Source organism: Macaca thibetana, chromosome 15 (genome assembly GCF_024542745.1).
Source record: "Macaca thibetana thibetana isolate TM-01 chromosome 15, ASM2454274v1, whole genome shotgun sequence".
NCBI lineage: Eukaryota > Metazoa > Chordata > Mammalia > Primates > Cercopithecidae > Macaca > Macaca thibetana.
This window is the reverse complement of record NC_065592.1, coordinates 109,840,354-109,863,735: the sequence shown is the minus strand read 5'-3', so window position 1 is coordinate 109,863,735 and position 23,382 is coordinate 109,840,354. Positions and strand designations below refer to the sequence as shown.

The following is a 23,382-nucleotide window of genomic DNA, read 5'->3' as shown; positions in this document are numbered from 1 at the left end:
GAGTGCAGTGGTGCTACCTCGGCTCACTGCGAGCTCCGCCTCCCAGGTTCCCGCCATTCTCCTGCCTCAGCCTCCCAAGTAGCTGGGACTACAGGTGCTGCCACCACGCCTGACTAATTTTTTATATTTTTTTAGTAGAGATGGGGTTCCACCGTGTTAGCCAGGATGGTCTCGATCTCCTGACTTCATGATCCGCCCGCCTTGGCTTCCCAAAGTGCTGGGATTACAGGCGTAAGCCACTGCGCCCGGCCAATATTACCATCTTTCTAGCCCCCCCAAAAGCCCTCTCTTGAGTGTTAACAATGACTTCTTCCTGACAATTTCATTTCTTCTCAGTGCTTATCCTGCCAATCCTATCCTTCCTTCAATATTTTGTTTTGCCTCTACTACCTCCCACTCCTTCCCCATGAACATGATAATTACTCATAAAATACTTGACAGAAATTGCTAGCCCCATGTAATAGTCAAGCCGGTGTTGGTTTATCCAGTAGAATCTACATGTACCTGCTTTCTGTTGAATGCTTTCACCAGGACTAAAAAATAGTTACCAAATTAGCCATGTGCCAAAATCAGTGTTAGTTTTTAAAAATGTGTAGTGCTTAATTTAGTGTTATTAGGTGTTAATCAAAATAAGCTGTATGCGACGGACCTGACTGGCATATAGATTATTAGGAGAGTAGGAAATGAAAAAAATTCTGAAGGAATGTATTTTCTGACTGGAGTGTGGGCTTATAACCATTGCCAAGGGTCCAGATAGAATTTCATCCCCTTCATAGATTCAAAAAATTCTATTGTTTTATCAATAGATTTTGGGGAGTGGGGGTAGGCTTTGGTTTTAGTTTGTTTTCAGGCCTACTGCAGAGGTGACAAACTGGGGCCCCTACTATTTGTTGCTAGCTAACTTTGTCAAATGATTCTAGAATCAGCTGTGAAAAATGTCCTCCTTGTTCGAATAGGATCTGTAAGTTGCTTTCACAAAACTGCCAATACGCTGAAGGAAAGAAAGAAGACAGATGAAAGAATCGAAAAGAGGTGGTGCAGGAAGGAATAATCATAAGAGACATTTTTCTTTTTATTTTCTGGTGCTGTAGAAAGTGGAAAAAGCTTCTGTCATAAGTCCACTCTAGAGGTATATGCCAATTTATGAAAAGAAACAGGAAAACTGGTGTTTTGTGGTTAAAGATGGAATCTATGGCAGGAGTCAGAAGGGCCAGTGGGTTAATTCCATGGATAGATGGTACAGAGACTGCTTGGATGAGACCTGCTGTCTTGAATGGGATGAAGCACAGAACAGAAGAATATCGAACGCTGTAGAAAGACATTCCCATAGCCTGTGGGAATGCAGGCCCCATGTCTTAGAGATGCCCAAGACGCCCTGGGCCTGTCATCCCCAGCAGCGCTGGCAGCTCATGGCTCTGTTGCCTACAGGCCTGAGCTCTGAGGTAGGAAGAGTCAGGTGCTCCAGGATCGCAGCCCACTGGAAGCAGGACAACCATCTTCCTTCAACACGAAGCAGGGTTCCCGGGGCCTCCTGCGCTTACCCTGAACTCAACACCCAATTCTGGATACCTGTGCTCTGCAGTCCTGTACAGAAGGATCCGATTGTGATTGGAAAATGCAAAAGGGCAGAATTAAGGTTAACTCTGAATTTCCTGCTTCTCATGCAATTACATTCCCCCCGTTGCCATTGAATTAATGTAATTTCCCCCATATAATTGAGCATAAATTACCAGGCAAATATAGGATACATTAGTATGGGCTACAAGGAGATAATGAAGTAAAATTAGTAAAAAGTTATCATTACAAGTCCTTGGATTTTTTTTTTTTTTTTTTTTTTTTTTTTTTTTTTTTTCCGAGACGGAGTCTCGCATTGTTGCCTGGGCTGGAGTGCAATGGCGCGATCTCAGCTCACTGCAACCTCCGCCTCCTGGGTTCACACAATTCTCCTGCCTCAGCCTCCCAAGTAGCTGGTATTACAGGTGCACCCACCACACCCAGCTAATTTTTTGTATTTTTAGTAGAGATGGGGTTTCACTACGTTGGCCAGGCTGGTCTCGAACTCCTGACCTCATGGTCTGCTCACCTGGGTCTCCCAAAATGCTGGAATTGCAGGCGTGAGCTGCTGTACCTGGCCCCTACAAGGACTTGGATTTTTAAGAATCAAAAATCCTATCCACAAGCCAGAGAGAAATTAATCTACAGAGTTATCTATTAAGATATTAAATTTATAAAATAATATATTAGATTGTGATAAATGTCTAAATGTTTTTGCAAAATAATTTTTAAATAATAAGAATGATAACTCTAAGAACCTCAAGCAAAAATACTTCTTTGCGTTCTAAATACTGCTCTTGTCTCCTTTGGTACTTTCTCTGTATATGCAAGTGCAAGGAACGACTTCAGTTGTGAGGCATCCATCAGTTTGGGGTTGTCCCCCCACTCCCATTTTCTTCGCGTGGTCCATTTTTTTAAACATTAGTTTTATTACTGTTTGTATTGTTAATTCACGTCAAACAGCAATAAACAAAGTCTCAGAAGAACAGACATTGCAAGAAATAAATATTTCATTAATGCTCTTAATAGGGAGACTTTGTCTCTGGAAGAAACAGACTGTGATCACCCGTGAACACGTAGAAACAGGACCGCCAGCTTCACTAGTGTAGCGATATTTCTATGTGATGATAGAGGAAGAACACCTCGTCATACAAATGGGTTGCAGATTTCCATTCCTCTGTAATTCTGTCTGTTCTGTAACACGAAGATCTGTGCTACTGCTTCCATCTCGCAGATGATGGGCGTCATCAGAGTCTTGTGGCGTCTGTATCTACAGACGTGGTTCTATCGGGAGGCTTCAGTCTGCAGTTAAATGGGTGTCATCAGAGTCTTGTGGCGTCTGTATCTACAGACGTGGTTCTATCGGGAGGCTTCAGTCTGCAGTTAAATGGGTGTCATCAGAGTCTTGTGGCGTCTGTATCTACAGACGTGGTTCTATCGGGAGGCTTCAGTCTGCAGTTAAATGGGTGTCATCAGAGTCTTGTGGAGTCTGTATCTGCAGACGTGGTTCTATCAGGAGGGCCTAGTCTGGAGTGACTCTTGTCTGTCATCTTTGGGCAGACCCATTTTAAAAGATTATTTTCTATTGATTAAAAGAAAAACTTCAAGTATAGATCTTACTTGTTACTCAATATCATCAAGTTCCAAGAAAGTTAAATATTGTTCTTGTTTGTTTCATGTTCTGTATTTATCCAAGGTATATCTTATTAAATTTTCAGATGAGGAAAGGTTGACACTAGGATTACACACTTAGCAAATAAACATACAGAACAGAAAAATCAGTACAATTCAAATTTCAGTTAAATAGCAAATAATTTTTTAATGTAATTATGCCCCCAATTTTACTGGGCATCTCTTCTTATCTGATAGCCCTAGTTAAGAACAAATCAAGATTCCAGAATTAAATGGGCTGGAAAAGGGGTCACAGTACTCACAGTACAAGTTAAATATAAATGAACATTTTCATATTTGAATTTTTTAGGTCTTTATGGTTTTGTGGTTATGTTTTAAGAGTCTTTATCTTTTAGAGATATTTACTAAAACCTTTATTGATGAAATTATGTAATGTTGGGGACTTCCTTCTAAATAACAAAGGAAGAGGGAAAGGGGATAGGGCGGGATGGGCTGGGCATTGGTGGGTATGTGAAGGTTTTGTCTACTTCTGATTGTGCTTGAAATTTTCCATAGTAAAGGAAAATAAAATGTGTGTGTGTGTGTAAGCCATGCCTTTAGGTCTAAAAAACTTATCATCTAAACATCTGAAATGTCTGGTAACCAAGGACTTGTACAAGGGCGTGAGAAGAGGCTGCAGGTGGAGGCAGGGGCTTGTGAGCCATGCTTGGAGTTGTGGACATCTTTGTTCCTTGATGGCATATTTATCATCTCGGTATTTATCTCTACCATTTGGTAGAGCAATGCAAGAGAGTTGCAGTTCGTTCCCAGCCTCTAGGAGTCCAGGCATCTCTAGGGAAGGTTCAGGAATCGCAGGCGATGGGGCAGTAGAGAGGGATAATGCTTCACTTGATGGCCAGCCTTTTGAAAATGGCTAAACACAAAACAGAATAGACTGTTGGATTAGGTCAGAATAACAAACAGTCCACTTTTTAACATGTTCTTGGTTTTCACAAAACAAATCTCTTTCGATGATTCGATTGAAACCCTGGGAAATTAATAAATCGAGTCTCTAGTCTATTAAGTCAGCATGGGTCTCGCTTCTCTAGCAGGAGAGCTGCCCGTAGCTGGGAGTCCTCAGCCCCTGGCATGGTTCCAGGCAGAGTTATTTATTGATGGACATCTTTAATGGTTTGTTTTTTTAATCCCAGGATTTCCTTCAAATGCTACTGGAGAACATCCCAGAAGAAAAAAGGTAAGGACCATTTAGGAATTAAGAGCCCGGTTTTAATGTTGAAAATGACATTGCCACTGCTTGGCTTGTCACAGCCTAGAAAGCTCAGTGTTTCTGTGGAATAGCGGCAGGGACCTCGTTCTGCCAGTGGGAGTACAGGGTCCTCAGCCAGACTTTGGGACGAGCCCCGGTGGATATTGGGAGCCAGTGTGCGCGACCGAAGATCCCCAAAGTCAGGCCCCAGAAGTGGGATGGGAGGCAAGCCAAGCAGAGTCTGTGGCCTTCGCTGCTGTGGAGAGAATGGAGGAGAGGAAGGTTCGGAAACTCAGGGTAGCTCCAGTTAATGTGGCTTAATACAGGGAAATACTATGTAATTAAAAGCAACAATGTAGTATAGTAGTAAGAGCTTGGGATGTAAACTCAGGCTGTCCTAGATTTTAAACCCAGCTCTGCCACTTCTTTTGTTTTTTGAGATGGAGTATCACTCTGTCACCTAGGATAGAGTGTGGTGGCACGATCTCAGTTCACTGCAAGCTCCGCCTCCCAGGTTCAGGTGATTCTCCTGCCTCAGCCTCCCAAGTAGCTGGGACTACAGGCACCCACCATGCCCGGCTAATTTTTGTATTTTTAGTAGAGTCAGGGTTTCACCATGTTGGCCAGGCTGGTCTTGAACTCCTCACCTCAGGTGATCCGTCCACCTTGGCTTCCCAAAGTGCTGGGATTACCACACCTTGCTAATGTTTGTATTTTTAGTAGAGTTGGGGTTTCGCCATGTTGGCCAGGCTGGTTTCGAACTCCTGGCCTCAAGTGATCCACCTGCCTTGGCCTCCCGAAGTGCTGGGATTGCCACCTCTTAACTATGACATTTGGAGCAAGTCACATAATCCCTCTAAATTTTAGTTTTTTAACCTATCATCTAGCAGGGTTTTCGAAAGGATTAAAGGAGCTAGCATATGTATTTAAAGTAGGTGTTCAATTAATGATTGGTGTAGATACTATAATCATCTGTGTTTCAGGCACTGGATCCAGGATGTAGATCCAGTAATCATTTAACTCTTAGTACAGTTCTGTTCAGCATCGTCATGGTGGTGATTATTATAGGCCAGCAGTGAAGTGAGCACATGCAGGCAGTCATTTAATCCTCAAAACAACACTGTTTGGTCCATGATGTTTTTATCCTGATTATACCAAAAAGAGGACCAAGATACTGAGCGGCTGAGTAAGCTGCCCAGGATCTCACAGCTGTTTGCGGCAGGCTGGGATTTTAGCCCAAGCAGTCTGGCTCTAGAACCTATCTCTTATCTACTATGTTACAAATGGGGAAACTGAGACTCCAAGATCCCTCAGCAAGCAAAACAGCATAGATGGAATGAGGCCTGTCTGGATCTGGCCGGTGTGTTTTCAGTACACGGCTCAGCACCAGCTCACCGCCCTGGAAGGAAGGAGATTCTCATTTTTGTAGGAATCCAGTTTTAGGCTGGCTGGCCACCAAGAGGGTTTGCAGAAGGGTCTTAGGACCAATGTTTGGGGTTAAATACGTTCATTCCAACCCTCTCCTAATTTCCTATCTTGATTTAGGTGTTAAAAAGTGAATACCCTGAAACATAATTTCTTTTTTCTTTTTTGAAACGGAGTCTCACTCTGTCGCCCAGGCTGGAGTGCAGTGGCGCGATCTCGGCTCACTGCAAGCTCCGCCTCCCAGGTTCACACCATTCTTCTGCCTCAGCCTCCCAAGTAACCGGGACTATAGGCGCCCACCAACATGCCCGGCTAATTTTTTGTATTTTTAGTAGAGACAGGGTTTCACCGTGTTAACCAGGATGGTCTCAATCTCCTGACCTCGTGATCTGCCCGCCTTAGCCTCCCAAAGTGTTGGGATTACAGGCATGAGCCACTGCGCCCGGCCAACATAATTTCTAATAGCAAAATTGGTATTCAAACATTAAACGGAGGCATCTTGAGAAATTAAACATTTCTTTGAAGAAGAGTTAACATTGCTTGCCTCATTTCTGACCCACAGTTTTAACTACGTTTTTATGCATGGAACAGATTTCCAAGTGTGGAAATGAATTCTTTGACACGGACATAGACTTAGATTCATACAAGGCCAGTGACCTCCATGTCCGTGAGCCTGTCTTATAGGCGGTGTGAATTGGGTGTCTCCAGGGTGCAGCGTCAGGGCTTATGCTACCAGACTGGGTGCCGGAGATTACGTGCAGATTCAGGAGAGGATTCGGGGCTCACGAGGAGATGACGTGCAGATTCAGGAGAGGATCTGGGGCTCATGAGGAGATGATGTGCAGATTCAGGAGAGGATCCGGGGCTCATGAGGAGATGACGTGCAGATTCAGGAGAGGATCCGGGGCTCATGAGGAGATGACGTGCAGATTCAGGAGAGGATTCAGGGCTCTTGAGGATGTGGAAGTTTTGTTCCAAGCATTGGATTTTTGCTTGGCTTTTTCTGTGTAAACTTCTCTTTCACCTTCCATTCAGAATGGCTGCAAATTCTTTCTTCAATAGTGGAAGTATTATTGTTAGTCAGGATTTTCAGTACTTAATAGGGGTCTGTATTTGTGGTGCATGTGGTATTTTGGTGCATGCATACCACGTGGAATGACCAGACCAGGGCAGCTGGGACATCAGTCACCCCAGACATCCACCCCTTTTTTACGTTGGGAACATTTCACTTCCTCTCTTCCAGCAGTTTTGAACAATGCAACAAAGTCTTATTAGCTTTAAACACCCGACTGTACTATCAAACACTAGATCTTGCTTCACTAACTGTGTTTTTCTGCCCACACACACACATAAAGCAAGCCGGTGCATCATATAGGATTAACATACCCATATTTGATAAATTTCTTTGTTTCTACCTTTTCATGTTCATGCCTTCTGATACTGAAGAAATCTTATCCGGGAGATAGCGTGGGGCCGTAGAAATTGGCCAAGATTTCTAAGGCCCCACGCAGTCTCTCTGGATAAAACTTTGTCTAAGTGTTTCAGGAGGCTGCTCAAAGGAAATGTGGCTTGTTTTGGGAGGTCTGAAATGTTTTCAGATTTACTGTCTTGGAAAAAAGGAAAAAAACCAGACATATGGGATTTCTTCATGCAAAAATCCCATCACATGTGGCTGTTAAGATCAAGAAGATAGTTTCCCTGCAGGGCGTATTTTTTCCTTTTCCTCGTACCTACCCCAGAATAACTTTTCAGGTCCTCTGACAGAATGAAGCATTTTCCTTAGGAACTAACGCAGAGAAAACAAGAAAATTAATAGAAATGGTTACCACTTTCTTATGCTGTTACCGAAGTCTGTTTCTGAGTGGTGACTATGTATTCTTTCAAAAGAACTTCTTAGGGCATAAATATAACAATTTTCACTGAAGCAACAAAGTGCATTTTTGGTATTGGAGGCCTTCTCTCTTTTAATCCTCTTCCTAATAAGGTTATGGAGTTCATCTGGATGCCCCTAAGCCCTCTGGCTCTGGGGGAACCTGGACTGTATCATTGTGAATATTTATGGAGGCTGCACACGGAGCCCACAAAGAGACTTTTGTTGTTGTAATTGTGGAACTTAAGAGCAGTGTCCCTGTCTTAATGGCAGCCCCCAGTCACCAATCACACACCTTTTGATAGGACACCTCTCCCGGTTAGGATCATGTTTTTCCAGCAGGCTTAAGCTTCTTTTTAAAACAATCTCCTTAAAAGCTAAGGAGATTTCTCTTTTACAAGGAATCGATTTCAGCAGGTATACCAGAATATATTTTGAAATTAAAAATCTTTTTGCCTGCTAACTAATCTCAGAATCTAGTTCAGCTATTAAAACAGACTGTTTACCCTATTAGTTATGCGACATATTGTACCAATTTTATCTAGGTCTCCAAAGGCCCCACACCTACCCCCCGGAGCCTCTAATCTTTGGCCTCTGTTGCAAACTGATCCTTGGGTACATCTGTTAGGCACGTGAGCCGTTCTGCTGAGGCAGGTTTTTCAGATTAGACCAGTCCGTCAATGTTCAGGGGCCAGCATTCTCCAGGCCTTAGTGCCTTTGCATTGTTCCCTTGCTTTGGTTTACTCCACATTCTCTATTGAGCATCTCCCATACCAGGCTTTGGGCCGCACACGGGGGAACGGAGAGGAATAAATCCCAGGAGTAGCCCTAGGAGGCTCCTAGCCGACTACCGAAGACGAAACAGAAACAAGTCGTTATGACTCCATGTAGGAAGTGCTCTGCTGAGGTTCAGAGTCCTGGGGACATATAGAGGGTCTCAACAGTCCCAGCTTTGAGCCTTCAGGCACCTGTACCTCTAACGGGTTTAAGGAAGGCAGCACCGTCACAGATTGGAAAGACATCTGCCAAGGGCAGTGCGGCAGAGACGGGGGTGGACAGGACTGGAAAAGGGCAGAGTGGCAGAGAGACGGGGGTGGACGGACGGGAAGCCAGGACAGCGATTAGAAACCAATAGAGCAGTTCAGTCAAGAGACCTGGAGGGCTGGAGCTGTGGCAGGGACGGTGACGGCGATAGCTGGAGCTGTGGCAGGGACGGTGACGGCGGTGGCTGGAGCTGTGGCGGGGCGGTGACGGCGGTGGCTGGAGCTGTGGCGGGACGGTGATGGTGGTGGTGGGTTTGAGAGTAATGAATGGCCAAGGCATTCTTTAGAGTTGCCACAGATAAGACTTGGTTGACTGGTTGTGAAAGTTGAGTCTGACCTTTTTTTCTTTGTCACTAAGTCACACTCTGAAGTCGCAATGGAAATGCAGGAGGGCAGGTGTTTGGGGAGTCTGGATGGGGCAGAGGGAGTGGAAGGGGTGAGCATTTGAAGGCAGAAAGATGCTGTCAGATAAAACTAAAAGTGGTCAGAAGAAACCCCAGACAAACCCTGAGCAGCCGCCTCTCCTGGTGGAAGAGCCCGTGGAGCGCCGTACGCCGGTGTCCTTGTGCCTTGTGTTCAGTGTCAGTAAGAGCTCCACTTCTTTCCTTGCCCATCAGTTACTGTGTGTGTGTGTGCATGTTCCTGTGTTCGTTTTAATCTAATACTGTTTCTCCCCCACGGAGCTACACAGTACTCGTTTTATAAGTGTGACCTCAGCAATCTTTATTATCTACCCAAGCACAAATGACTTGTTTTGATCAAGAAAATAAATCGGCTGGGCACCATGGCTCATGCCTGTAATCCCAGCACTTTGGGAGGCCAAGGCGGGCAGATCACTTAGAGCTCAGGAGTTGGAGACCAGCCTGGTCAACATGGTAAAATCCCATCTCTCCAAGAAATACAAAAAATTAGCCTGCATGGTGGTACGTGTCTGTAGTCTAGCACTCGGGAGGCTGAGGTTGGAGGATGGCTTGAGCCCAGGAGTTTGAGGCTGCAATGAGCTGAGATTGCGCCACTGCACGCCAGCCTGGGAGACAGAGTGAGACCCTGTCTCAAAAAAACAAACAAACAAACAAACAAAGGAAGAAAATAAGTAACTGTGCACAGCTTTGAGATCCACCCACATGTAGAGAGGGAATTTAAACGTGTAAACTAACTAAATGTAAACATCGACGCAGATGTAAACTGAATTCCAGAAAAGGGCATTTTTCCATTCCAGACCCTGAGCTCTGCAGTTCCCGCTGCCTGACCTCTATCTGGTTGCACTTCCAAGTTCTTTAAGTCTGTCATTTAGTTCCTGTGAAAATTGCTTCCCTTCAGAGGCACTGACTGTGATCTTTAGGATCTCGGGAGCTGTAGACAGGAGCCAAGAGCGGTGAAGACATTTCTGTTCATCAGCAACACGTTGACAGGCACAAGTAGCCGGTCCGTCCAGTCATCCCATTCTCGTCACCCCACCTTGGAAATCAGCTGAGCGAGTAAATACAGGCATGGGCAACACCGTCCTCACACAAGCCTGTTGGTTTATTTTAACTCCGTAAAGGGATGAACAATTGGTTACTTTTTGGCTTTCCACACAGCTTGTTTTTCTAACCAGTATCATGCCAGGTGGTCAGCATATTTTCTCCCCCGCTGTTAATTAACTGTGACCAAATTTATAGCTCGGAGGGACTGGAGACCATCGACACTCAGAGTCACGCTATAGGCTGTGGGAGCGCACCGGGGAACAGCCAGCCAGAGGGCAGAGCCACCTGCTGTTCCTCATACCCAGGAGGCCCGGACTCAGGCCCGGGTTTCAGTACTGAGGCGGGAAGTCCACCTCGCGAGTGCGGATATGCAGGACTCGCAGTCCTGGGTCTGTGTGCTTTTAGCTCTCTGTATAAAATCGATTTCCATAGTGATCAGACATGCAGAAGAGTAATTTCCTGTAAGTTCTAGGTCCTGGCTAAGTGGAAATGCTGCTGCTTGTCTGTTGCGGTTATTTAAGCCACATGACCTCAGAGGGAAAAAATTCACCGTTGGCTTCGATTCTGAGTATCTGGATTTGAAAAAGTCAGCTTTGAGTTTAACCACTGCGTAAATCCATGCCCAGACCTAAAAATTCACCTGCCATGCCATTTCAATAATTACGCTCCAAACAGCAGAAACTGCACACGCCGTCTTTCTTCGTAAGACCTACATCCTGTTTCCTCCCTGAGCTACGTGCATGCTGTGTTCTTTCTACAACATGTTAGTCCATTTCTTCCCTGAAAATCAAACGTTTTCATATGGTCTCTCATGATTCCTTGGGAGATAAGGCCACTCATCGTACCTTAAAAATTTTTGTTAGCAGCTGGAATTAATGCTTTCATCATTCTCTCATAATTGAACGTCTTATTCCACATTAACAATCCCCAAATAGGGCATGATGCAGTGTGATAGTGACACTGATACTGGAAGTTTAGAAACCTGGATTTTTTCCTTTGCTGGCTTGGGTCAGAGTCCTCCTATGGTCCTGTGCTAAGAAGCCACACGACGATTGACACTCACTTCACAGGGATATCATGAGAAATGAATAATGGTTATAAGATGCTTCGAACCTTTCCAAAGAAAAGTGATCTGAAAACACATGTTCTCTTCATTCACGGAGAGTGCCTTTAGCCTCCGGATGCAGCTCACTGACAGCTCTCCTGCTCTCACACTTCTGACCCTCCCAAGGGTCTCCCGATCTCTTCAGAAATGTAACGGAAGGGTTGACAAACAGGGCAACCATGCAGGAGCCAGGCCGTCTTCAGCAGGAGAGATTAGTGAGGGGGGAGTCAGCATGGTTTGGAGCAGGCGTAGGTCCACCCCTTCTGCCAGCTCGTCCGTTCCATTGTAGAAACCCGTGTGTCATGAAGCCGGAGTTTAGGACAGAAAGAAAAGCTGGGGTTTCATAGCCAGGCACCACAGGTTCAAATCCCAGCTCTTCAAGTACCATCTGTGTGGCCTTGGATACATTTCTCAATTTCTTGGAACCTGTATTTGTTCGTCTCTAAGATGAAGACAATAATATTGGTCTTTTGGCTGGGTTTGGTGGCTCACGCCTGTAATCCCAGCACTTTGGGACACTGGAATCATTTGAGGCCAGGAGTTTTAAGACCAGTTTGGGCAATATAGTGAGACCCTGTCTGTGCAAAAAATCTCAAAAATTAGTCGGGCATGGTGGCACATGCCTGTCGTCCTGGCTGCTTGGAAGGCTGAGGTGGGAGGATTGCTCTATCCCTGCAGGAGGGGGTTGCAGTGAGCTGAGACTGAGCTGCTGCACTCCAGCCTGAGTGAGAAAGTGGGACCCTGTCTTTAGTAATAATAATAATAATATTGGTCTTGCACAGTTATTATCAAGTATAGATGATACTCTGTCTATTGTGTCTGGTAAACAGTAGGTGTTCAATAAGCAGTAGCTTCTACTTTTATGCCTTTTCTTGGCAGTGGATAGAGGACTTTTTGTTTGTTTCCCTTTTAGTGCCACTGTAGAATACTATGTGTGTGTGTAAGTACTAACGATGTTAAAGCAGAATTTGCCTTAATACTTGCCAATGAACTAACCCTCTGAGTTGGCCGAAGACTGTGGCACAGGCACATTGTATATGCAGCCGCATACTTTCTACGGAAAGTCACATCCTGCGGAGATTCCTGGGGCCACTGTCTGCACAGTGTCTCCCAACCCTGCAGCTGGACTGCTCCAGTGCTGCCCTCCAGATCCATCCCCTGCACGCCACATCCATGTGGGCCCCTCTTGTTGCCTCCTGCGGAAACGTTCCGCAGGTTCCGGTGTGGTCTGCTGCCTCCAGCCTCTTCTCCGCTTTTTCTTCCTTGACTCAGGTCCCTGCCATGTCCCTCTGCAGCTGTGCCCCAGAGCCTCCTTGACAAAGGCAGGGCCCGGTAGCAGGGCCTCCAGAGTCCCCGCAGGACCCCTATTTTCTTTCTCAGCTCACTCTGGAGGTCAGCCCCGCTGAGCTGAACAGTCTGCACACTACTGCACTGGCATTCCTGCTCCTGCTGTCTTCGCCCCGCGTGCTTTTCTTCCATTTCTATTGGCTCTGCCCCACCAGGCATTCTTAGGTAGCCTCTCCTGATGCACCTCCTATTGTCCTGTTTTACCTGTCCCACCTGCAGTGGTGGTTCTTCAACACCTAGAGGACCGTCATCTCTACAAGTGCTGGTAGCATTCTGCCTGGTGTCTATTACACATCCCAAATCTACAGTCACTCCCTGGGTTTTCCCATCATCCAGCCTCCACAGAACGTTTGCCCAGCAGCCGTCCAGCGAACGTTCGCCACATGGAGAAGGTTGCCTGTTTTTCAGTCTTCTCCGGTGAAGACTTTGGACCTCACTTAGTAACATTCCAGGGCTCAACTCCCAGCCCCCACTCCATGCCACCCCTAGAGAAGTGCCTGTAAGCGAAAGTTCCCCAAAGGAAATTTATGTCCATGTCTTCATATTCACTCCCCCATGCTGATGCACAACAGCCGTTCGCTGTCTTTTGTAAAATCACCCAAAAACAGCAATTAAGTCGCTCTTTGGACTTCTCTCCTCGAGCATATTTAACCTCAGCTCCCTTTACCTCTTGTGGATGCTTCCCCTTTTGACCGTCACTATTGTTCTTTCAAGTCCTTTCCAAATTCTGCATCTTCCTCTTAAATATCTTATGGGAAAGGCGAAGACTTGTTTTCAGTTCAGAAGGCAGCCTCTTTTATGGGGGGGTTTGGGGGGGTTTGAGACAGGGTCTCACTTTGTCCCCAGGCTGGAGTGCAGTGGTGGTCATCCCAGGTCACTGCAACCTCTGCCTCCCAGGCTCAAGCCATTCTCCCACCTCAGACTCCCAAGTAGCTGGGACTATGTGCGCGTGCCACCACACCTAACTAATTTTTGTATTTTTAGTAGAGACAGGGTTTTGTCATGTTGCCCAGGCTGGTCTTGAACACCTGGCCTCAAGTGATCTTCCTGCCTCAGCCTCCCAAAGCACTTGGATTACAGGTGTGAGCCTGGCCCTCTGCACTTGGCCCAGAAGTCAGCCTCTTGCTCCAGCTTTCCTGAGGATTGCTTGAAGGATGGGTGAAAGGAGGTTTGGCCTCAGGGTTCTGGGCACAGAAACGTCCCTTTCTGGCTGGAAGGAAGCCAGTGAAGGACACTTTCCTACCTGTGCACAAGTAATCTTGAAGTTGCCTTATTTTCAAGTGAGATGTGTGAGGATGGAGGTAAGATAGATTTTGTAATGTACATTGAAGGTAAGGCTGCCCAGCGGAAGACCGGTCCTTGGTGGCTGTGAGTGCACTGTCCCCACCTTATCTGCTGCTGGACATGCCGCTGGAGAGGACAGTTCACTTGGTGGAGGGGTCAGGCTCCTGCCTGCAGCCCTGAGCAGCCCCGGGCTTTCACCTTTTTCACTGGTGTCTCTCTTACCTGGTGAGTTAGCCCCCACCCTCCTCCTGGCACCTTGCTGCTGCCCATTAAGGGAATCTCCAGCCTCCCTCCCAAGTAAACAAAGCTTAAGAAAGAACAGAGACCTCATGGAAGGTGCGCTGAGAGCTTCCTCCTCTCTTCAAGTCTCCGCTGCCTCCACCACCCACACACGGACACACGTGCACACATCCACGCATGCTCCCGCTCCCACACACTCACAACTTACAGGGGAATTGGCCATTTGCACTGAGGCCGATGCTGTGAAATGACGAAGAAGCAGTGGGAGGTCCAGCGAGGGTTGGAATTGACCCAAAAGGGAGGGACTGCTTCCCGTCGGCAGCACCACCCACAGGGAAAGCAGGTATATAGTTACAGACTTTTATATATGATGTAGCGTATAACACATTAAGATTTAAAAGAGGCAGAGCTTAACAACTTGGAAGTATCTTGCTGGAAAAGTGAATATTGTCTTTAAAAGGAATAATTTTAATGAGTCTACAATTAAATGTGCTTTCATTCATTCAAATAAAAAAAAAAAGAGGATCCTCTTTCATACCAGGAATCAGATCTCAGATGGTTTCTATCCAGCGAGGAGACAGTAACTAAGTCGCGTCGTTGAGCAAATACTCAGTAACAAACCCTGGTGGACGCTGTGAGGCAGAGAACAGCGAGTGTGACAGATGTTACGGCCCTGGGGAGGCCTTGCCTCAGGCTGGGAGGAGGTCAGGAAAGGCCTCTCTGGAAGCAGAGACCTGGGTGTGAGCAGGAGTTATCTGGAAGAGGTTGAGGGGGTGGGTGCGAAGCAGAGACCGGAGCCACCAGCCACCAGTTCTGAGCCCCAGGGGGTGGGGTCGGGGGAGGAGGGGGCGGGGGAGCAGCCGGCCTCCAGCTCTGCTCTTCGGATGCGGCTGACACAGGAGTTGGTTTGCGACCGCCGCCGTCTGTCCTGCCCCGTGGTCCCTGTCCCTTGTTTCCCTGACACGTCTGCGGCTCCCTCGTCTCCTGGTTCTGCGTCGGGCTCCTGTCTCAGGCCAGCCTTCTCACCCGGCTCACCCATTTCCATTGGTCTCTGTCTTAGGGACCTGACCCATTTCCATTGGTCTCTCTGTCTTAGGGACCTGACCCATTTCCACTGGTCTCTCTGTCTTAGGGACCTGACCCATTTCCACTGGTCTCTGTCTCAGGGACCCGGGCTCCTCCCAGCTTGGTATTCCTGTTCTCTCCCTCCTTTTCAGTCTGTGGGCAGCTCTAAGGGAGAAGCCTTTTCCTGGCCATCCCTAGCTCTGTGGAAATCACCTGGCCTGGAGCTCCTCTCCCCATCCACTCTCCTCTGGCCCTGCACCTCCCAGAGACCACTGGACAGCCCCGGCCCCTTCGCCAAGGTGAATGCTGGCCATGGCAAGCCTAGGCCCTGGGAAATCTGAGGGTGGGATCCCAGATGCGCTGTCAGAGGACTCTCAGGCCGGGAGCTCGCTCAGTCTGGGCCTAACCCAGGGCTGTGGGCCTTGGCGTCTAGGGGCGGACCCGCGTAGTGAGGCAGGCCCTGTAGCCTGCTGGTTTCTGGTTTCATGGCTGGTTCCATGAGCTTCCCCTTGGGAGGGTCTCAATGTCAGTAAGTGTCTGTGAACCATGAAATGAAGGGACAGGAGGGCTGTTCTCCGTTACCTTTTCACCACCTCCTCACGTCTCTGTCCATTTTCACCACATGGGACATGTCAGCCATCAGCCCACCGTAAAGCTCGTTCCTAAAAGAGGACGGTTTGCCTTCAGTTCAGGAATGTGTGTCGCCTGTTACAAATTATTTCTTTGGTCCAGTCCTTCTGGGAGGAAAAAATAAAAAAATCCTGAGTCTTACAAACAAAACAAACCAGGGGCGGGACACGGCAGTGCCTGGTCGTGGGCACTGAGACGCCCACGGGGGCAGTGCCTTCCCTCACGTGGATGACAGTGAGGCCCGTGGGCTCTGAGACGGTGAGTTCCAAACCTGACTGCTCACCGAGGACAGACGTTCAGGAAAAGCAAGTTCAGGCTTGTGTAGGTGTGAATAACCGAGCCCTTCCCTTCATGTGTCAGATGGGAGTGCAGGTGCTGGGGGACGTTTGCTGCAGGCTTCTTTCTTGTGCTCCTAAGCCAGGCAGTTCCAAGGCTCCCAGACAGTCTTAGTGTGGCCTGGAAGCTGGGAGCTCCAGTAACTGGCTCCCAAATTTCCTGGCCTGGAACAAGAAGACTGCTGTTCACAGCCGTCAGCCCCTAGGGAGGGGAAAGAAAGAGGCCTTAATCCTATGCCCAGAAGCAGGCGCACCCCGCTTAGGCCGAGGTGCTGGGGTCACCCCGCTTAGGCCAAGGTGCTGGGGTCACCCCGCTTAGGCCGAGGTGCTGGGGCCGGCTGTACACCCCGCTTAGGCCGAGGTGCTGGGGTCACCCCGCTTAGGCCGTCGTGCTGGGGTCACCCTGCTTAGGCCGTTGTGCTGGGGTCACCCCGCTTAGGCCGAGGTGCTGGGGACCCGGGCGCACCCCCTTAGCCTGGTGCTGGGGTCACCCCGCTTAGGCCGAGGTGCTGGGGCGGCTGTAACCCCGGGAGAAGCCGTTTGCTGGGGTCACCCCCTAGGCCGAGGTGCTGGGGCCGGCTGCGCACCCCGCTTAGGCCGTGGTGCTGGGGTCCCCCCCGCTTAGGCCGAGGTGCTGGGGCCGGCTGTACACCCCGCTTAGGCCGAGGTGCTGGGGTCACCCCGCTTAGGCCGTGGTGCTGGGGTCACCCCGCTTAGGCCGTCGTGCTGGGGTCACCCCGCTTAGGCCGAGGTGCTGGGGCCGGCTGTGCACCCAGCTTAGGCCGTCGTGCTGGGGTCACCCCGCTTAGGCCGAGGTGCTGGGGCCGGCTGCACACCCCGCTGAGGCCGAGGTGCTGGGGTCACCCTGCTTAGGCCGTGGTGCTGGGGCCGGCTGCGCACCCCGCTTAGGCCGTCGTGCTGGGGTCACCCCGCTTAGGCCGAGGTGCTGGGGCCGGCTGCACACCCCGCTTAGGCCGAGGTGCTGGGGTCACCCCGCTTAGGCCGTGGTGCTGGGGTCACCCCGCTTAGGCCGAGGTGCTGGGGCCGGCTGTGCACCCCGCTTAGGCCGAGGTGCTGGGGTCCCCGTTAGGCCGTCGTGCTGGGGTCACCCTGCTTAGGCCGTCGTGCTGGGGTCACCCCGCTTCAGGCCGACATGGGAAATGCGCCACCCTGCTTAGGCCGTAAAGGTGCTGGGGTCACCCCGCTTAGGCCGAGGTGCTCAGTTCAGGGGGCCGGCTGTTACACCCCGCTTAGGCCGAGTGCTCTGGGGGTAAAAAAACCCCGCTTAGGCCGTGGTGCAGGGGGTCACCCCGCTTAGGCCGTCGTGGGGTCACCCCGCTTAGGCCGAGGTGCTGGGGCCGGCTGCGCACCCAGCTTAGGCCGTCGTGCTGGGGTCACCCCGCTTAGGCCGAGGTGCTGGGCCGGCTGTACAGCTTCCGACCTGCTGGGGTCTCCCGCTTAGGCCGAGGTGCTGGGGAACCCCGCTTAGTTCAGGTGTGGGGCCGTGAATGTGCACCCAGCCCTTAGGCCGTCGTGCTGGAGTCACCCCGATTAGCCAGGTGCTGGGGGGCTGCACGTTTGCTGAGGCTTCGAGGTGCTGGGGTCACCCCGCTTAAGCCATGGTGCTGGGGTCAGGCCCCGACTTAGGCCGAGGTGGCTGGGGCCGGCTGCGCACCCCGCTTAGGCCGTCGTGCTGGGGTCACCCCGCTTAGGCCGAGGTGCTGGTTCCAGCTGCACACCCCGCTTAGGCCGAGGTGCTGGGGTCACCCCGCTTAGGCCGTGGTGCTGGGGTCACCCCGCTTAGGCCGAGGTGCTGGGGCCGGCTGCGCACCCCGCTTAGGCCGTCGTGCTGGGGTCACCCCGCTTAGGCCGAGGTGCTGGGGCCGGCTGCACACCCCGCTTAGGCCGAGGTGCTGGGGTCACCCCGCTTAGGCCGTGGTGCTGGGGTCACCCCGCTTAGGCCGAGGTGCTGGGGCCGGCTGCGCACCCCGCTTAGGCCGAGGTGCTGGGGTCACCCCGCTTAGGCCGAGGTGCTGGGGCCGGCTGCACACCCCGCTTAGGCCGAGGTGCTGGGGTCACCCCGCTTAGGCCGTCGTGCTGGGGTCACCCCGCTTAGGCCGAGGTGCTGGGCTGGCTCTGTCACTGCCGGGGGCGGTCATCTCCCCTGCAGAGGAGGTGGCTTTGCTGCCAGCAGGAGGCTTTTGGTTTTCATTAAAAGAGGGAGGGGTCTGTGGAAGGGAGAGATTTGCCTCTGTGCTATACATTTTTTCCAAAGGTCTGGTTGCATTAGTGACAGCTTATAGTGTAGACAAGAATCTCTGCTATAAACTGAAGAGACCTGCTGTCAAAACAGCCAGGTGCAGTGAGGCCAACCGGCTGTAAACTGTGTTGAAGCCCCAACTGGTGTTTCCGTGGGTGCTTCACTGTTCAGTAAAAACAACAGTGTCAGACAAAAGGACTCTGATGTAGCGCGTGCCTCGCCACTGGCGGGGGATCGGAGGGATGCAGCGCGTGCCTCGCCACTGGCGGGGGATCGGAGGGATGCAGCGCGTGCCTCGCCACTGGCGGGGATGGGATGGCGTCTTTTCGTCTCTTCGACCTGTTTTGGCCATGATTTCTGCGGCTGCTGCTGATTTACCTACTCTCAACCCCTTTCCCGCTCCTCGAGAGTTCCTTGTCGTTCCCACTTCAGTGAAAAGCTCTACAAGGGCCTGAGAGCCTCCGGCTGCAGGAGGCTCGTGGGGAACGGGACACCTTGTTCTTTGCCCCCATCATTATAATATAAAGTTACTAGGATGCTTGCCCTGGAGTGACAACCAGGGCCCTGAAATTGCTCTGATGCTCTTTGTTCTCACAAAATTTTCTGTCCACCAGCGATCGAAGTCGTTCGTGACAAGAGAGTCATGTTCTACTGGTGGGTTTCCATCCACAGGTCACAGGGGCCTTTTGTCTTCGCTCAGGAAGGCTCGCCCTGCGGTTGGCCTCGGTTTTCCTCTTTGGCTACACTGAATGGAAATCATTTTTAAAAAGTGGAAATAGCTTCAGTAAAAGTGAGCATGAGCCCTGAAGAAGCAAAAGAAATTGGATCCTAACCTCTTTAAAGAATATCCCAACTCTATAACCTTTGGCCTTGCAAAGAGATTTAAAATTGATTGTACCATCAGTACTACAGATTATTTCTTTTTATGACTTTCTTTTCTGGTTATGGAAGAATTACACATTTACTTTGGGATGTAAAAAAGTCTAAATAAGAAAATAAAAATGACCCAGAGACAATTTTTTATGTACATCCTTTCACTCATTGTTCTGGGTATATAAATACATATTGTACCCTTTCCTTTCTCTCCCTCTTTAAAAGTAAAAATAACATGCCCTCTGTAGCAAATTCAAACAATAGCAAAATAGAAGACGTGAAACTCCTCGCTGCCCTCAGTGGCACCACCAGAGATCACCCGCCCCGACAGCAGCCCGCTGTGACCGCCCACACAGTTTCTGCGCTGAACGGCATGTAGGTGCACGTTCTTTTGAAATAAAAGTGGAGTCTTCCAAACTTAAGTTATTCATTTAAGGATATACACTGAGTAGTTTCCCACATCCCTTAATATAATTCAAGAGCAATATATTTTTTTTTTTTTTTGAGACAGAGTCTCACTGTGTCACCCAAGCTGGAGTGCAGTGGCGTGATCATGGCTCACCGCAGCCTCGACCTCCCAGGCAATACTTTTAAAGAGCAGCACTGCTTCCTGACGAATAATACCATGATCAAACTTACTCGGGGCCTACCCCACACTATTAGAATCGTATACTCTACAGTTATTCTCAGAAAGTTGCACCTTCCGCTAATTTGACAGCTCTATAAATAGATTTTGGATTTTTTTCATGTCTGTCCAAACAAAAGGTTTCCCTCGGCCCCATAGCCATCTATTCCAGTCTTCTTTTAAAACGTTTATATGCAGATACACTAGAAATAACTTTCTGCATCCAGCCTTTCTTCTACACTCCTTATTTTAGTTACTATAGAACTGTGTTTTTTGTTTGGTTTGATTTTGGTTTTTTTTGAGACAGAGTCTCGCTTTGTCACCCAGGCTGGAGTGCAGTGGCGCAATTTTGGCTCACTGCAACCTCCGCCTCCCGATTCAAGTGATTCTTCTGCCTCAGCCTCCCTAGCAGCCAGGACTACAGGCGGGCATGCATGCCTGCTAATTTTTGTATTTTTAGTAGAGACGGGGTTTCACCATATTGGCCAGGCTCGTCTCGAATTCCTGACCTCATGATCCGCCTGCCTCGGCCTCCCGAAGTGCTGGGATTACAGGTGCGAGCCAGCCAGTTTCTGCAGAACTCTGACTCCTCCCTCTCTTTGATTTCCTCCCTACATTGCCAAGTCCTGAGGCCCTTCTGTACACACTTATCAAATGTCTAATTTTCTTTCCTTTCCTAGCACCTCTGCCATTTATAAATTTTATTTCACTTGGACTGGTGCAATAGCTAACTGGTCTTTTAGCTCTCTCCTTTTTAATTCATTGGTCATATCAATGTCAAGTAAATCTTCCCACAACACATCTCAGACCCATTCTTCTTACCAGAGACTTTTCTCCCATGGACAATGCATTTAAAACAAACTCCTTGGCCTGCTATTTGAGGCTGCAGCAGACCGGTCAAAGCCACCCTTTCGCCGTTATTTCCCACTGTTCTGGAGACTGGCCCACTCGCGACTGTCAGTGCGCAGGTATTTGCTTTTCCACCAGCCTGCCTTTGTGCATGCCCTCCGCTCCTTGGCACGCTTTCTTCTCCCTCTCCTTCGCGTGCATCACAACCTGTCTTACGTGTTTCTCTCGTATCCGTCCCATGCCGTCCCTCCCCACCCCCGGAAACAAGGTTTCTGTCTGTAAGCCTCATCCCGTAGTGCCCGTTGTGGGCCTTGCATAGATTAATAGTAGATGCTCAGGGCCTCACCGTCCAATGCACTAGCTACATGTGGTCGGCAAACACTTGAAATATATCGAAAGCACCGGAGGAGCTGTTTTTTTTTTTCTTTGAGATGGAGTCTCGCTCTGTTGCCCAGGCTGGAGTGTAGTGGCGCGATCTTGGCTCACTGCAAGCTCCGAGTCCCGGGTTCACGCCGTTCTCCTGCCTTAGCCTCCCGAGTAACTGGGACTACAGGTGCCCACCACCACGCCCGGCTAATTTTTTGTATTTTTTTGAATAGAGATGGGGTTTCACTGTGTTAGTCAGGATGGTCTCAATCTCCTGACCTTGTGATCCGTCTGCCTCAGCCTCCCAAAGTGCTGAGATTACAGGCCTGAGCCACCGTGCCCAGCCAGAGCTGATTTTTTAATTTAATCATAATTAAATTTAAATTTAAAATCTCATAATTTAGTTATTGTTTGAAATACCTTGGGTATGTGAATGAGTCTACTTTTTCAACTCGGAATGTTATGAAATAGAGACCAAACATTTCTGATGAATATTTAGCACCCAAATTGAGACGGACTGTGAGAACATATCAGATTTAGGAGACTTAGTACAAAAATGGATGTAAATATTTCATTAATGTTTTTAAAAATATTGGTTACATGTTGAAATGATAATATTTTGTTATCATTTCAACATGTTAAATAAATAAAATATGTTAAAATCAATCCTACCTGTTACTTCTTTTTAAATATAACAACTGACAAATTTAAAATGACACACGTGGCTTGCATTCCTGTTGAATAGACTGTTCTAAAGCTATTAGTTGAATTAAAATCTGAGTGCATAATGCCTTAAAGTCACCCACAGAATAGATATGAGTGAAATCATCTGTATTCTTGTCAAATGTGTGGGGAAAGATAGAGCTGGTTGGTCCATAGACGCCCTTCGGTTTGCGGCGACAGCGTGGATGATGAGAATCCGCAGGTACGGGCGGGAGTGCTGGGCTCACAGCGGACATTCAGAGGGCACGGGCGGGAGTGCTGGGCTCACAGCGAACATTCAGAGGGCACGGGCGGGAGTGCTGGGCTCACAGCGGACATTCAGAGGGCACGGGCGGGAGTGCTGGGCTCACAGCGGACATTCAGAGGGCACGGGCGGGAGTGCTGGGCTCACAGTGGACATTCAGAGGGCATGAACTAGCAGCCTTGCATCAGCTCTGGGTTTCAGCTCCCGGTAGGCCGGTTTCCTGGGGTGCGAACAAGCAGCACCCTGCCTCAGGTGAACCGCCGGTGTCTTCCGTACCTCAGTCTCCTCTTTGGAGGAAGTGCTCAGCAGCCAGTTCCTGGCAAAATCATCGCAGCAGCGGCAGCGAGGAGGAGAGAGAAGATGGGAAATGAGCCGACAGTAATGTGTCCCAGAAATAGGCAGAAAGCAGCTTGGGTTCCCAGACTTGTTCCTGAATCCCAGAATTTAGAACAACAGGTTATTTTGTCATCTTGGGAAAATGCCACTTCTTTCCGAGCAAACACCTGCAAGTTGCCAGAGGCCGCACGAGCAGATGATAGAAAACTGAAGTCTTGTAGGGAAAGTGCTGCAATCACAGAATTGAGAATACTCGATGAGACAGTATGCAAGGGGCTTTGTGTCACTGTAGTCACGATGTGCTTTTAGCACAGAGAAACCCAGCTGGTTTCATAGGGGAGTAACTCGTAGGCTTCTTACAGCACACATTATGCAGTATTATTAACATAATTTTAAGGCCCATTAGGATACTCAATCTCAGTGGTGTCTGTAAGAATTCTACATTTAATGGTCAGTCAAGAAAACTGAAACTGATTATTTTGCAAATTCCAGAGACAATATATTTTTCAAATCATATGTACCACAGTATCGTTGCTTCTTCTATATCTATAATAGCAGTTGCCATAATGTGGTATATTATTTGGGCTCCTAGTAATTTTGCTGTCATTTTTGTCCAGTAGTTAAACGTATATTTTCTAAGTGACTGAACATCTTGTCAAGGATCCTTGAAGACATGTGGAACAGGTTCTCCGGCCTCACTTGAGGCAGCACCCAAAATGCCTCTGAGTCATGCAGTCACTTCTGTTCCTCCGAGCACCTGGCCCCGCCACAGGCTCTTCAGATTGCTCTGCTGCTCGGCAGAGTCACAAGAGAGAGGGGGAGGGTTTATTAAAATCCTTTATTTTTGGCATCTAAGGCTTTGTG

The 23,382-nt window shown here is 48.9% G+C and overlaps 1 protein-coding gene across 1 annotated transcript in view; it reads left to right on the top strand.

Moving 5' to 3' along the window:
* The window catches only part of AOPEP (aminopeptidase O (putative)), a 366,175-nt gene that overhangs the window by 240,180 nt on the left and 102,613 nt on the right, over positions 1-23,382 (top strand). The window contains exons 10-18 of the mRNA XM_050760723.1: positions 4,377-4,420; positions 10,432-10,625; positions 12,464-12,562; positions 12,637-12,673; positions 18,674-18,792; positions 19,117-19,218; positions 19,624-19,750; positions 20,939-21,117; positions 22,464-22,560. Of these exons, the coding sequence (XP_050616680.1) occupies positions 4,377-4,420; positions 10,432-10,625; positions 12,464-12,562; positions 12,637-12,673; positions 18,674-18,792; positions 19,117-19,218; positions 19,624-19,750; positions 20,939-21,117; positions 22,464-22,560 (998 nt within the window). The remainder of the gene's footprint in view (positions 1-4,376; positions 4,421-10,431; positions 10,626-12,463; positions 12,563-12,636; positions 12,674-18,673; positions 18,793-19,116; positions 19,219-19,623; positions 19,751-20,938; positions 21,118-22,463; positions 22,561-23,382) is intronic.